Genomic DNA, 13,419 nt, shown 5'->3' on the forward strand with positions numbered 1-13,419 from the left:
GGGAGGCATTGGGCCAGCAGGACCGAGCGGACCATCGGGAATTCCAGGGCCTACGGTATGGTGCTAAACGATTGCACAGCCTGGTGCCTGTGCTGCTTTCCAAATTATCGACAAACATTGGATTTTTGTTTTCTCCATTTTAATAGGGTCTCCCAGGGAGTGTGGGACAGCCTGGAATGAAAGGTGATAAGGTGATTTAAATATTTCCATTATCTTAGAGATACATAGTTCTTTCAGACTCCTTTCATTAAATCTTGAGCAAAATAATGTACTTGAGAAAGCCTTCCCTTTTTCCTTTTGATTTCTTTTCTGACTTTTGTTTTTTAAAATTACTTCAGTCTCACAATCTGGTACTTCAGACCAACTTACTTCTGGACAGAGCACTTACAGCCCTGGATATTGTTATGCCCAGTAGTATCTATAGGGTTTCCTGGAGGGGGTGCTTCAGTGGAACATCTTGCATTGTCATTCAAAGATCTGTGTTAATTTTAAATACTAAATATTGAATTTATCTTTCTCATTCTCTAATTTTGATAACGACCCCATTTTAATCCATATACATATGTCTGTATAAAATATATTGTTTAGGGTGAACATGGCCTTGCAGGAGAGCCAGGAGACCAGGGGTACCCAGGAGACAAGGTAATTTATAATTGCATTGTTTTACAAAATTGTCCAATTTCAGTAACTTCATCAGGCTTCTGAGTCTCTTAAAATGCAACAAGTCAGTTGCATAAAAGTAGAATGCAGTAGTAAAAGTTACTGGATACCACTGAATTGCCATATTTTTAAGAAATGCTGTGCTAATTAAAACTTAGTTATGGAAAGTAGTGAACAAAGACAAGTAAAGGGTATGGGCAGAATTCTGGCTGCCATCTGTTCAGAGATGCGTCAAACAAGAAAAGAATTATGGTAAGATCTGAAACCTGCTAAGAAACTGTTGTAAAAGATATTTTTCCCTTGAACCTTGAGGTTCATCTGCAGCTCACCTGGACCAACTCTGTTAGCAGCAGCACATGGTCTGGCATGCTCCTTCATATTGTGAAACTGAGATAAATGTCTTCTTTCCTATTTGGCTAGTACATCAGAAGTCACTGAAATTGCACATCCTGTGAGAAGTCTTTTGATGAAAGTTGAGTGTTAGAAGACATTTCTCATCCCACAGAATTATTTTGAAGCCTGTTTCAGGTGGCACTGTGTAGCAATCTGTTGCTTCCAATATAACACAACAATACATTTTCATGTGTATTTAATAGCTTTCTTTTTTCAGGGTGCTCTTGGTTTACCAGGACCCCCAGGGATCAGAGGAAAGCCAGGACCCCCAGTAAGTTTACACATCAATTTTTGCTCTCAATGTATCACTATATATGTTGTTATATTTGATACTTCTTTGTATCTTATGTTCACACTGCATATAATCCTCTAGAAGCTACCTAATTCAAAATGCACAAAGAATAAGGTCGAAGCTGCTTTTATTTCTAGTGACTGGTTGGTGAGTGAGTCAGATCCTAACATGTGAGATTTTATTACAGAGATCAGGATTTGTGTCAGATTTTAATATGGGAGTGCTTAGGATATTAGGTATTCTGTGACAGTCACTTTGTGGGGGAATAGACATGTTGGTAATGTTTGAAACAAATCCACTGAGAGCTTTGGGAGCTGCCAAGTTGACCATTTGGTCTAGCTGGATTTGGAGAGAGTGTGGGAAATCTCATTAATAACAGCCAGTCATTTCTGACAGGGATGGGAGTAGTCATGAATTCCAGTATTTACTGATTTTTAGCAACTTTAAAGGCATCTGTGCAGTGCTGCCACTTCTGCTGGGTTTGTGAATGTTGAGGCAGAAAAGGCATTGCACAGGGTTACCTGGCTTTTTCCTCACCTGTTTTTAGCACTACTATCTGCCTCTTTTCAGCGTATAATTAAAAGCTGCTAATACCTAATGCTGTTAAAGAATTAATCACCCCAGTCTCAATTTTCTTATGTGCAGGCAAGCCACTATCTGATAAACCTCCTTAGACCTCATGAATGTCATAGGCCCTTAAACTCAATAAAAAATACTTTCTTTGTCCTAGAGAATTTATAATATAAACAGTAATCCTGCAAAAAACTTACACAAATTTGCTTAAGCTTAGATGGAAAAACTCGTCCTTTTTGCCTTTAAAGATATAAGCATTTTCATTTGAAGATAAGCATGTGAATTAGCCCATTCCTGAACAGCTGTGGATTTTAAACACAAACTGAATGTGACCAACTTCTTGACTTATGTTAAATTAAGATATGAGGCCTTAGTCCTGCAAGTAATATAATGTTTAACTTTGTAAAATACGTTTACAATAAATTCATTTACATTAAAAATGAAAAAAAGATTTTCCAGGTCAGGCTTTAATTTTGCTCAAAGAACACCTAGTTATGGCAGCAGCAGCAGCAAACTTTTAAAAATGTGGAAGAACAGATATAATTTAGAGAAATATTTTGGTCAGTTTTTAGGTGTGTCGTCATTTGTATATAATGGAGTCACTATAACATGTGGATAGGACCTAATTTTACTATTATTAATCACAAAGCTGCCATTTCTTTGGCCGTGATTGGATACTTAAACTACACAGGTAAGTATGTAAACCAATATCCTTAACAATTACTTCCTGGACTTTTAAATAATACATAGTTTTTATTCTGAAAACAGCTATATATTTCAAAGGTTTTTTAATACGACTATTTGGACCATCCCAAAACTCCTGATTTTATTTGTCTAAAGCTGATTTGCATTTTATTGTGACTTCAAAGAGATATGAAGAAGAACTAGTCTTAATTGAATCCAAAGAGAGGCAGTTATAAAATTTCTCATTTAGTGGAAAAATCATCTCAACACTTTTGTTGGCTTTCGTTTTGGTAAATGTTTTTAAAATCTTCATAACAATCTGTTGTTAAAAAAATAATTTATCATCAAAAAATCTAACTGTTTGGATTTTTTTAAGGGGAAAATTGGAGATCCTGGATCCCATGGACCATTGGGTCCTCCAGGACCTGAGGTAAGAAATTGCTTGATAGAGGTAAATTAAATGTCATTTAGAACTAAATTACAAAAATCAGAGGTAAATGGGTTTGCTTCACAAAAGATTGCTGTCTTCGTTGAATTAGAAAATACTTTTTATTCAGTCATATCCGATGAATTCATTCTCCTCCATAAAGTACAAAAGATTCTAGCTCATAATTTTTTAATGCAAAATATTGATATACAGGATCTTTGAATACAAAGTAGTTCCTCATTTGCCTATGTGATTAGGATTTGCTCTCCTTTGAATTCAGGTGTTATGGATTACACCCGATTACACCTCAGTGAGGCTCATGTGATTTCTCAGGCACATTTCCATTCATGAATTCTACTGCATGTTTACAAATGGGATTTTCCAAGCCTGGTTGCATATTTATCTCTTACAAAATAACTTTATTTGCCAGGAATGCAAAGAATAAACACCAGTTACATAGGAAGCATTGCCAAGCACTTGAATCTAGCAGTGCAGTTGCCTAAGAACTGTATAGTACTATGGAAGTCTAGTCAGTCTCTGAATTGTTCTGTTTCGGTGCTTTTTGGCATTTATACCACAGGCTATAGGAAAAAATGTGGTGGACTGTACAGGAAAGACATACAAAGGCACACATATATTTGCTGGATAGATGAAAGCAGAAAATGCAGATTTTTCTTTTTAATCAGCCTCCTCCAATAGATTTTTTTTTTTTAATACATCTGGAAGGCTATATATTAGCAGTGATAGTTGTTCTGGCCTTACAAGATAAAGTAACTCTGGGAGCATATCTCCTCAAACCAAGGCTCTATACTCCTACCTTTTTTAAGAGGAAGCCCAAGGCCTCTGATCCTCAAAGAACAAATTATTGGGTTTTATTACTTTGTTGTTATAGCTCCTCTAAATCCTAAAGAACATGCTTTCTTATTGGAGATGAGCCCTCACTGAGAGAAAACTCACTGGGAAATGTGTTGTAGCAACACAAGATGATCTTTTCAGAATAAGCCAATATGTTTTAGTCAATGGGGAGAGAGTGTTTTCATGCCCTTCAGTTAGAATGAAAAAGGCGCAAAGCCTGTGCATGCTGCCCCCAGCTGCCTCCCTCTGTGGCTCAGGATTTTAGATTTTGTGAGTGTCTTCACTGTTAGCAAAAGAGATCCTTGCATCATCTCTTCTCTTTGTATAGCTTCCAGCAAGGGAGACCTGTGGCAGATTAATATCAAATTGTTGATCTTGAAGCTTGTGTCCTGGTGGCCCTGGTGCCTATCCTTGTAGTCCTTCATAGTTCCTTGTTCTAACCCAGGCACGCTATTCCTTTGGGCCTGGGGAGAAATTCATCATTTGGGGCTAGTACTCTCAGGGCAGATACGGATGGGAAAACTTCCTGTCTGAAAAGCTCAGTATTTCCTTTTGCGCAGGGGTGAGCAAAGGAAGCAAGAATTACTTCAGCCATTAGAAGGCAAATAATGTGCTTTATGTTAGATAATTAAAGCTTGACTGTCCAGGTATTTTTCTTTGAATAATTGTCTGCAAAATGTCAGGTTTAAAACTACAAAGCAGTATTTCTCTTAACTTTAATCATGCAAGACAGATCCAAATAAAGTAAAAGAAGTTTTGCCTTCTTTTACTTCATAAAAACATGGTCACCATATGGCAAAACAGCAGAAATAGAAGGGAGGTAGGACAGCAGTATACTGGGATCTTGAACAAATTGGAAATTCTAGAAGTTCTGTAATAAAAGGAATTTTAAAAACCAGCTTAAACCTGAAGATTGTATCTTACTCTCCCTGTTTCTTTGTCTTATAAAAATAAGCTAGCTGTTGTTGCCAGAAGCTATTTAGACACAACTGGATATATGAAGTATGAGCAATTAGTGCAGATTTTCCTACAAGAAAAGCCTACTGTTGTATATCTAATCATGTCTCTGCTTCCAAAGACAGACAGCTAGCAGGTCAGACAGGGCTGCTTTCCTTGTTCCTATTTCATTATCTGAATGGTCATACTTCCCGTGACCCCATGTAGAAAACAGACATTACATCCTATACAATGTTCCCCTTGACGTTTCTGGAAACAGCAGAATGTGATGAATTAGTGTCTTACAAGGGGAGTACTTTGAATTTGGTATGGACATGACAACCCATACCATATGCCTTTTAGGAAAGATTTTATTTAAAAAAAAAGGCTATGTTGGGATTTATTGGACATTACTGTGAGTGAAAGGAACAAGGTTGTGTCTGCCCAGTGGCAGAACCTGTCAGATCCTACTTCAAACTATGTCTCTCCCCTTTTGTCAAACACTAAGGCAGTGAGATTTATAAATGTGCCCTGTCCCCACGTTCAAGCTTGTTTTGGGTACATGTGAAATATGAAACTGGGGATCCTTTGGTCTCTCCAATTACACATTTGAGTATGTGTACACATCTCATTACCAGTATAAAAAATAAGCAGTCATATCCGTAACTTTCTTCCTGTGTAAACCAGGCACTACAGCAGCTGAAGTCTATAGTTATCTCCCCACACAACAGTGGGAGCAGGCCTGGCAGGCTTCATTCATCCTCCTGGGTTTTTGGCTTTTTATATGCAGGTCAGCAGTGAATTGCTTCCTAAATCTTTCCTCTGCAGCTGTGCAGCCTAGGTACACCAGATCAGAGTTGAAATAAGCCACCCACTCATAGCCAGGGTCCATTTGAGAACTGCAGTGCTGATGGGCAGGAGCGAGTAGAGGGGGGGACAGAGGTCTCGTGCTCGCTCTCTGGGCGGCCGTACAAGGGTTGGCTGCCAAGTGCATTTTTTTCAGCGCAGAAGTCCTGCAGTGCCAAGCCAAATTCTCTTCTGGGTATGTTGCCACAGAGCCGGGGTCTGTCGCGTGCCTGAATGCGTGCTGCTCACAAAGCACTGGATATCTTTAGTGAGCGCTTCATCCGTTTACACATTTTCCTGCTTTTTCATGCATCTAAAAATGAACATCCAAAATTTCAACTTTCTAGAGAGCTTTATTTTATTCGTATGACAACTGGAAAGTGCTGGTCTGACTGTTTTAACCTACAATGCCTGTGTTTATTGTGTACAATGAACTATGTAATGCTTATTGTTAATGTGAATGAAATTAGACAAGGTTTTAACAGGCTTCCACATGTATTCAGAATATTTTATAGTTAAATTTTGCTCTATGAATCACATTTAATTTTCCTCCAAGAATGAGGGTGATAGTTTCCTTCAGATGTGCCTTCAGATATGCTCTGAGTATTATAAATAGGTTTCATCTGGAGCAGAGGGAGCATTAGTCATTATCTTCAATAGAACTTTTTTCATCTGTGCAGTATTTTGATCTGAAGTTGTTAGCTTATTCTTTCAGGAAGGTACTTATGGGATTCAGCTGGTATGTTTCATGCTCAAGGCAATAGCATTACAAAGGAAAAGGATACATTCAAATAATAGTAAACAGTCAAAAAGGCACGTATTTTGTAAGTGAATCACTGGCTGCTTTGAGTTGTTCATTTAAAAAAAAAAAAGTTTATTTTTAATGCATGTTTTATCTTATCACATGATGTTTTGAGGTTGTGCAAACAATGCCATGAGTGCAGTGATAACATAGCCTTCTGTTTCGATATTGCATCAAATAACTTGCATGCAAATGACTTGAAGGAAATGTAGAAATAAAGACAATTTTATAGCTGAATTAATTGCATGTTCTGGCATACATCTGAAGAACTGTTCTTGTTGTAGAATTGCTTATACTTTCTGCTTGCCTTTGCACAGAATCTTTAACTGGTTCTTTCATAAATCTATTTGACATAAGTACGTCTTTCTGGTCTTGTATTGATCTTTCTTGTATGAATTCTGCAGAAAGATTCAATTTACCCTGACTTTTAAATAATGTTAAACAATGCTTGTTCGTGTGACCCTCCTGTGTTTTATATTTTCTTCAGAGTGATTATAATAGTTCAGTCTGTGCCTGTTAGGTCCTAGTCTGTTTCCACAGACCTTCATAGGTACTTTGCATAGAATTTGTCATCTTGGAGATTTTCCTTTTTCAGGCAGAACTATGGTGAGACTTCACTAGAAAAGAAGGGACATGCAGATAAACAAAACTTGATTTGTGTTGCTTTACCAGGGCATTATTTAACTTCTAACATTCTGAATCTGCCTAGAGTAAGGCAAGCTAATATTTAAATATTTTTTATTTTATTTGAAACACTTGCACTGCTTTGGCTCTTCGGTTTTGGTGTTGATCTTAGAAGAAACAGTAGTCTTGCAATCAGTTTGAAATTTCTGCCTTACTTTTTCGGTCTGGCCTTAGTCTAGATGTGGTCTGATCTGTATGGGCATGCAGTTGTTAGCATCATAGAAGCAACATCCAGTGAAATAATCCTCCTGCAATAGATCAGAGTTCCTCTGGATTATTTCACTATTAGTTACTAGTCTCTTTTCTAAGGTTTAAAGTAGGAATACTTGATTTTCAAAATGCACAGAGTTGTTCCTGATGACTTGTCTCTGTACTCAGGCTTTGCCTAACCCCACTGTCACTTATATCATTAGAAGCATGCTTGAAAGAACGCCCGTTCCTCAGACCTTACTCATTTAACTATTATTGGGAGGGCTCATAACACAAAAATGAGCCTGAATATTTTAAAATAAATACATAATCTGGTATTTCTGTCCCTTATGAAATGCACACATTTGATGCTTGTTTTCATCATAAGTCAGAACAAAATTTTAAACTTTACATCTCTCTGCTTAGCATTGTGGTATGTATTGGAAAGTTCCACAAAAGTAGCTGTTGATGTTGAATGACTGGCTTGATTTTTGAGTCTTGTGAAAGTAATTGATCAGGTGGCTAAGGTCTCCCTGGGCCATGATTGCCCAGCAGACACCCTCTTCCATGGTGCACCTTGTGGGTTGACTACTGGAAGTCTTCAGGGCAGACAGGGAGACTGTTAAACAAGAGTTTAACAGCAAGTGTAGTTCTTAACCAAACTGTGCCAAGCTCCCTCTGGAAATCCTGTCTGATCCTCGGAGTAGGTCTGCACTGAAGTTCTTACCAAAGCGCTTAATTTTTCACATTGTAGATTTACAGAATGCTTCAAGACTTGGTCCTTAATATGTTGATTGATGGACAGTGCTGGTGTGCTGGTCAGTCAGGTGGATCACCAGCCACCTTCTTGGCCATCAAGCAGCCAAGCAGGTCTGTGAAGGACATGTTTTGAAGGGTTGGTGTAGGGCATTGCTCATGCTATAAAGTAGACTACACTAGATACTATTTGTTGTAAATACAGTGATCCTGATGTGTGTTGCATATAATATGTAGATGCACTAGATGGCTTTAAAGGATGATGCATCACATTTGGAAAACTGGTGACTTTAAGTCTCTCACAAGAAAATCCGTTACTAGTGTTTCGGTGAGCATGGCTGTACAGATCTGCCATGTGCAATTAGAGAAAAGGACAAAGCAACATCACATTTTACTGACATCTTAGCAACAGTAAATTGCAAAGCTTTCCTGTATTGTATGCTGTAATCCATGACTGCCCTTTTTTGTTCTCTGACAAATTGCAATTGTACAGTTGTAATTTGTACTGTTAGATTCCTTCCTCCACCCTTTCCAAAATCAGAATTGAAGGTTTGTAGGAAAAAATAAAAGTTTTGTCTCTGCTTTTTAAAAATGCTGGCATTAAACTGTGGCTAGATTGGCACACACAGAAGAAAGCTCATTTCAAATCTTTTTTTTCTTACTATTTTCCTCTTTGTACTTGGCAGGTTATTGACGCTGTCATGCAGTTGCACAAATGGCAAAGAGCAAAGTCTTGTAACTGTGTGAACACTGACATTTCTAAAATTGTGTAGAGAAAAAATAGATTTTTTTTTTTAATTGAATTGTATCTCTGCATAGCGTGTCCTTTCAGAATAATAATAAACACTTCTTATTTGAGAATACAAAATCACAGCTCGTTTTCTCTGTTTAGAGAGACTGTAGGTTTATGCAGAAGTCTTCCTTTTGCATTTGTAATTCCTTCCTTTGGCACTTCCTTTCTAATTTGATAGTAATTAGTAATAAAGCTCTAATAAGGTATCTTGTTGAAGTTCAGTAGCTGCATCCGGTCAGTATTGCTTCTGAAAATTCATTCTAAATTCTCATTCAAATGAAACACAGCATGTGATTGAATGAAATAATATTGGCGCGGGGAAACTTGGCAACCAAAGGGAGTATCACAGTCCCTGGAGAGGTTTTTTCTCTTTAGTGCCCTTCCACCAGCGCTTGTGTCCGGATCCCATTGAGGGCTGCTGAGGAGCTAGAGGGCGTGGTGCGGGTCGGTGACTAATAGCAATGCTGGCAAATGTCGTGTGGAAACAGCTTGGAGTGAGTGGGATTCTGCAAATGTAAGAGAATTCCTAGTGGAAATGGAGTGTAATTTCCAAACATTTCTGATACTCTGCTTCCATGTTAGCAGCCACAAAGGGAAAACAAACAAAAGCAAAGCAACAGCTTTTGCAGATCCCTCATCTCTGAGGCACTGACTTCAGTACAAAAAGATACACCCTGACATAGTAACAGTCTGATCATCTCTGCATTTTTTGTTAATTAAAGATTATATAGATTAATGAGAGCAATAAATATGTTAATTTTACATTTAAATGTATTCAGTACAAAAAGCAACACTTTCCCAGCAAGGTTAAAGCCACGTTTGTGTTGAGATAGCTGGTACTTCAGGTTTTTCTGACACCACCTCTACTTTGATTAGACTGAGTGAACTCTGAAGTGCTTTGCTGGTAAAAGGCCACATCTGCAGCAAGATTTTGAAAATAATTTGTAACCTACCAGCTGCCAGGCTTCTGGCTGATGGGAAGATAAGGATCTACACTTTGCATTTCCTTAGTAGAAGTCATAATATTGACTGATGTTTTGTTCCAGATAGTCTCTGCTGAAAATTACATTGCAGCTGGAAACTATACATTGATCTCCTGGCCTTTCACTTATGGAAGAATAATGAATTTTTAATCTGGAGTAGCTTCACAGGCAGCTGGCTGCTGAGTAACTCTTGTCAAATTCAGATACAGGTAGAAATGTATAGCACTTCACGACTCAGAATCTGAATGGCAAACACCATTGCTGAAGTGTTTTAAGAACTCCTTTCTGGTTCATTCATTTTCTGGAATTGTCTTAAGTGGCTATCTGTGTCCTGCATTATTACAGTTATCTCATGGGATTATTCATGTGAGAACATCTTGGAAATAGTGCTCTAATACTGCCATAGCATCTGCATTTTCTTTGTGGTAGTGCTCAAGAAGAAACGACTAAATTCAGCTTTACAGCAAAGACAAAAATGATGAAGATTTTAAACTTTTAAATGCATTGCTAGCGTTGATGCTCTCAGGCCAGTAGCCCTCTCACATCCTAGGACTTTGCCTGACATGGAAGGGTTTCCAAATGTCATGATTGTTCTAACTGTGATAGTGCTTGTGAATGCTTACATCTCATAGTTCTTACTGAATTCCTTCTAGAAGTATTTATGCAAATAAATAAATAAAGTAGACATACTCCCTTATAAAAGTATAAGAATCTTTCTAAATAGGGATTTTTCTTGACAGATTGTTTTCTGGCATGTTTATTGCCATGAGGGAAATTGTCTCTGTGTCAGCATTTAGCACTTGTTCACACATTAGAAAGTTAAAGATTTACAGATGTACCAAACAACCCACCCCTTGGTAACTGTTTAATGTCTGTAAATAAGCAAATTTGAAATTAAGAAAGGATGAGTTAGCAATTTCCAAAGAATTGACCTAACTCTTCAGTGTATTTCAGTAGATAAGTGCGGTCAGGATTTTTTAAAAATCCTCTTATGAACTGTATAGAAATCTAGGCTGATATAAGTGAGTACTTCAGGTATCAGTCTGGGTGCCTTGGGCACATGTGAATAATATGCTATGTGCCACCTAGAGGCATGTTGGAGTTGTTGCACAGTTCTACTGGTCGTTACTGCTTTAGGGCAAAAAGAAACTACCACCGTGATGTTTTGTGAAATGCTATGTGTTAGGGTTGTTCCACTTATTCTGAAAACTCAGATCAGTTCCTTTTTACTCTTTAGTGGTTTGCTTTAGTACTCATTAGCATTCAAGTGCTAAAATTGATATTTTTTTTAAAGAAATCATAATTCTGTTTCATATTTTGTTTTATACATTTATTTTTTATTTAATATGTAAACACACCTAAAAATATTTGCATCCCATCTAAATCTCTACTTATAAGTCTCTGTGCATCCTGTTAAGAACAGGTTATAGAAAGCAAACAGGAGAAATCCCTACAAGTAAGAACAGTGATGCCTTTAAATACTTTTTTAAAATTTTATAATAAAGTGGTAGTTGAGGGTGAAATAATATTTTCTTTTAAACTTCTTGCTTTGTATGATTTTTTTTTTCTTTACCTTTCTGGTAATTTTTTTTTGCGATTAATGTCAACTAACTATGAATAATCATTAGAAATGGTTATTAGCTGTATTTGAAGCTCAGCTGTTCTGGAAGAATAGAGTGTGGTTAATTATTATACACCTAGTGAAGCAATGGTTTGGTTTTTTTAATACCTCTTTCCTGCTTAGAGAACCTAAAAAGTGACTCTTGAAGCTTTAATGATGACATGTATTAGCCTGCATTAGTATGGAAGGGTGCCAGAGAGAATTTCATGCTGGAAGTTCTTTGAGATGTTCTTTAAATTGTTCTAAACATGTATGATGCTTTCATTTCCATTATTGGAAAAGTATGCATGCAAAGAGTGATATTTATCATTTTTAATCTGCAATGATTTTCCGTTAAGGAAGAAGGAAACTTGTTTTTACTAGTGTTAAGCGATGGATGTGCACAGATGTAGTAATAAATATTGTACTCAGAGGAAGAGCTTTTCAGTGGCAGTCTTTCTATTTTCAGATAGGCAAGATTTAATGAAATTTAAAAGTTTATAAAAATAACATAATCAAGTACTATCTTGGCGGGTGACTAAGTGAGTCTAGTGCTAACTAAAGAGTCAATTACCAATGCTTTACTTTATCCTACAAATATAAAGATTACGTTTCTTCACTGGATGTTTATGAAATTTAACTCACTACTGTATTGCATAAGGGTTAGCTGCATCATTTTTGTTTCCTTAAAATACACTCATTTCTTATAAAGCAATCTAGTTGTAGCACTGGCTTTTTCTGACATAGAGGCATCCTCATGGTGTCCCACTCAGTGCCTGCTGGTCAAATGGTTTGGGGTGATAACTTGAGTTGATTCATTTCCTTTGCATATTCATTTTTTCTTTACCAACAGCTGGACCTATATCACACACTATTTCACAAAGGCTTATTCTGAATAATGGTACATGCTGGTGACCTTCAGTTACTGCCAGCCAGACCTGGATTAGCACCTGCTGATTTGGAGGCAAAAGGCTTTCTACCCTTTTAATCTTGCAGTGATCTCGTCCTTAAACTGCAGCCAAGGGCTTTCAGCTGCTCTCTAAGCTTTTTTTAAAAAATAGTTGAATTGATGAGTACAGGACCTGGTGGTGGCTGCTTTGTGGGTGTGGTTTTTTGGGGTGGGTTGTTTTTTGTTTTTGTTTTTGTTTTTCATCAAGACCAATCCAATATTGTTTAGTGGATAAAAAGTCTTATGCTAAGAGAAATGAAACCCATACTGACATCTGCTAAATTGAGTTTAATGAAAGCTGCCTAAAATCTGTCACTTATTTAGTGACAGCCTAAAATCTGTCACTTATCTGTCACTTTATTATAGAACAAATTTATTTCTTGTTTCTGTGATTCAGGTTTGTTAAATGAATGAACAGAATCAAAACAAGTACATTGGAAACATTCCAACTCTGTAAATCATTTGTCTCTGTGATTTCTTAGGGTTTTCCGGGAGATATTGGTGTACCTGGATTAAATGGCCCTGAAGGTCCTAAGGTAAGACTATATGAAAACTTATTCATAGTAACAATAAACAGTGTAAATCTCTGAGGAAAAGCTCCGAGAGATGGACACTGGCATTACGAGAAGATAATCTTGCTGTCAAAATACAGGTACTTTGCCTCAGGTATTTATATGAGGAAGTTAATCTAATGTTTAATGCTGTCCATGCAGTTATGAGGGTAATTACTGTGTTAGATGGAAGCATGCAATTGCAAGTTAAGTGCAAGGAAATTTGGAGAAAACGCTATGGAGCTAGAAAGTAGCATATATTTCACCTATATGTAAATAAAATGCATGCCAAATGCATGCAGATCTCTATAGTCTCACCTGAGTAATTCAGATTTTTTTTTTTTTTTAACAAATTTTGAAAGAAATAGTAGCTAAAGATATGGAAAAATGGGTAAAATTCACATGCCAGATTAAATAATGCATAAAATAATATATATAATAATAAA

General features: G+C 37.0%; 1 protein-coding gene across 4 annotated transcripts in view; it reads left to right on the plus strand.

The window, feature by feature from the left end:
• COL24A1 (collagen type XXIV alpha 1 chain) overlaps positions 1-13,419 on the plus strand; it is a 155,013-nt gene that overhangs the window by 59,469 nt on the left and 82,125 nt on the right. For 3 of the 4 annotated variants that reach the window (XM_075508461.1, XM_075508462.1, XM_075508464.1), the window contains 6 exons: positions 2-55; positions 147-191; positions 589-642; positions 1,271-1,324; positions 2,979-3,032; positions 12,905-12,958. In XM_075508461.1, the coding sequence (XP_075364576.1) occupies positions 2-55; positions 147-191; positions 589-642; positions 1,271-1,324; positions 2,979-3,032; positions 12,905-12,958 (315 nt within the window). The remainder of the gene's footprint in view (position 1; positions 56-146; positions 192-588; positions 643-1,270; positions 1,325-2,978; positions 3,033-12,904; positions 12,959-13,419) is intronic. The other variant, XM_075508463.1, reaches the window with a different exon arrangement.

This window comes from Mycteria americana, chromosome 7 (assembly GCF_035582795.1).
Source record: "Mycteria americana isolate JAX WOST 10 ecotype Jacksonville Zoo and Gardens chromosome 7, USCA_MyAme_1.0, whole genome shotgun sequence".
NCBI lineage: Eukaryota > Metazoa > Chordata > Aves > Ciconiiformes > Ciconiidae > Mycteria > Mycteria americana.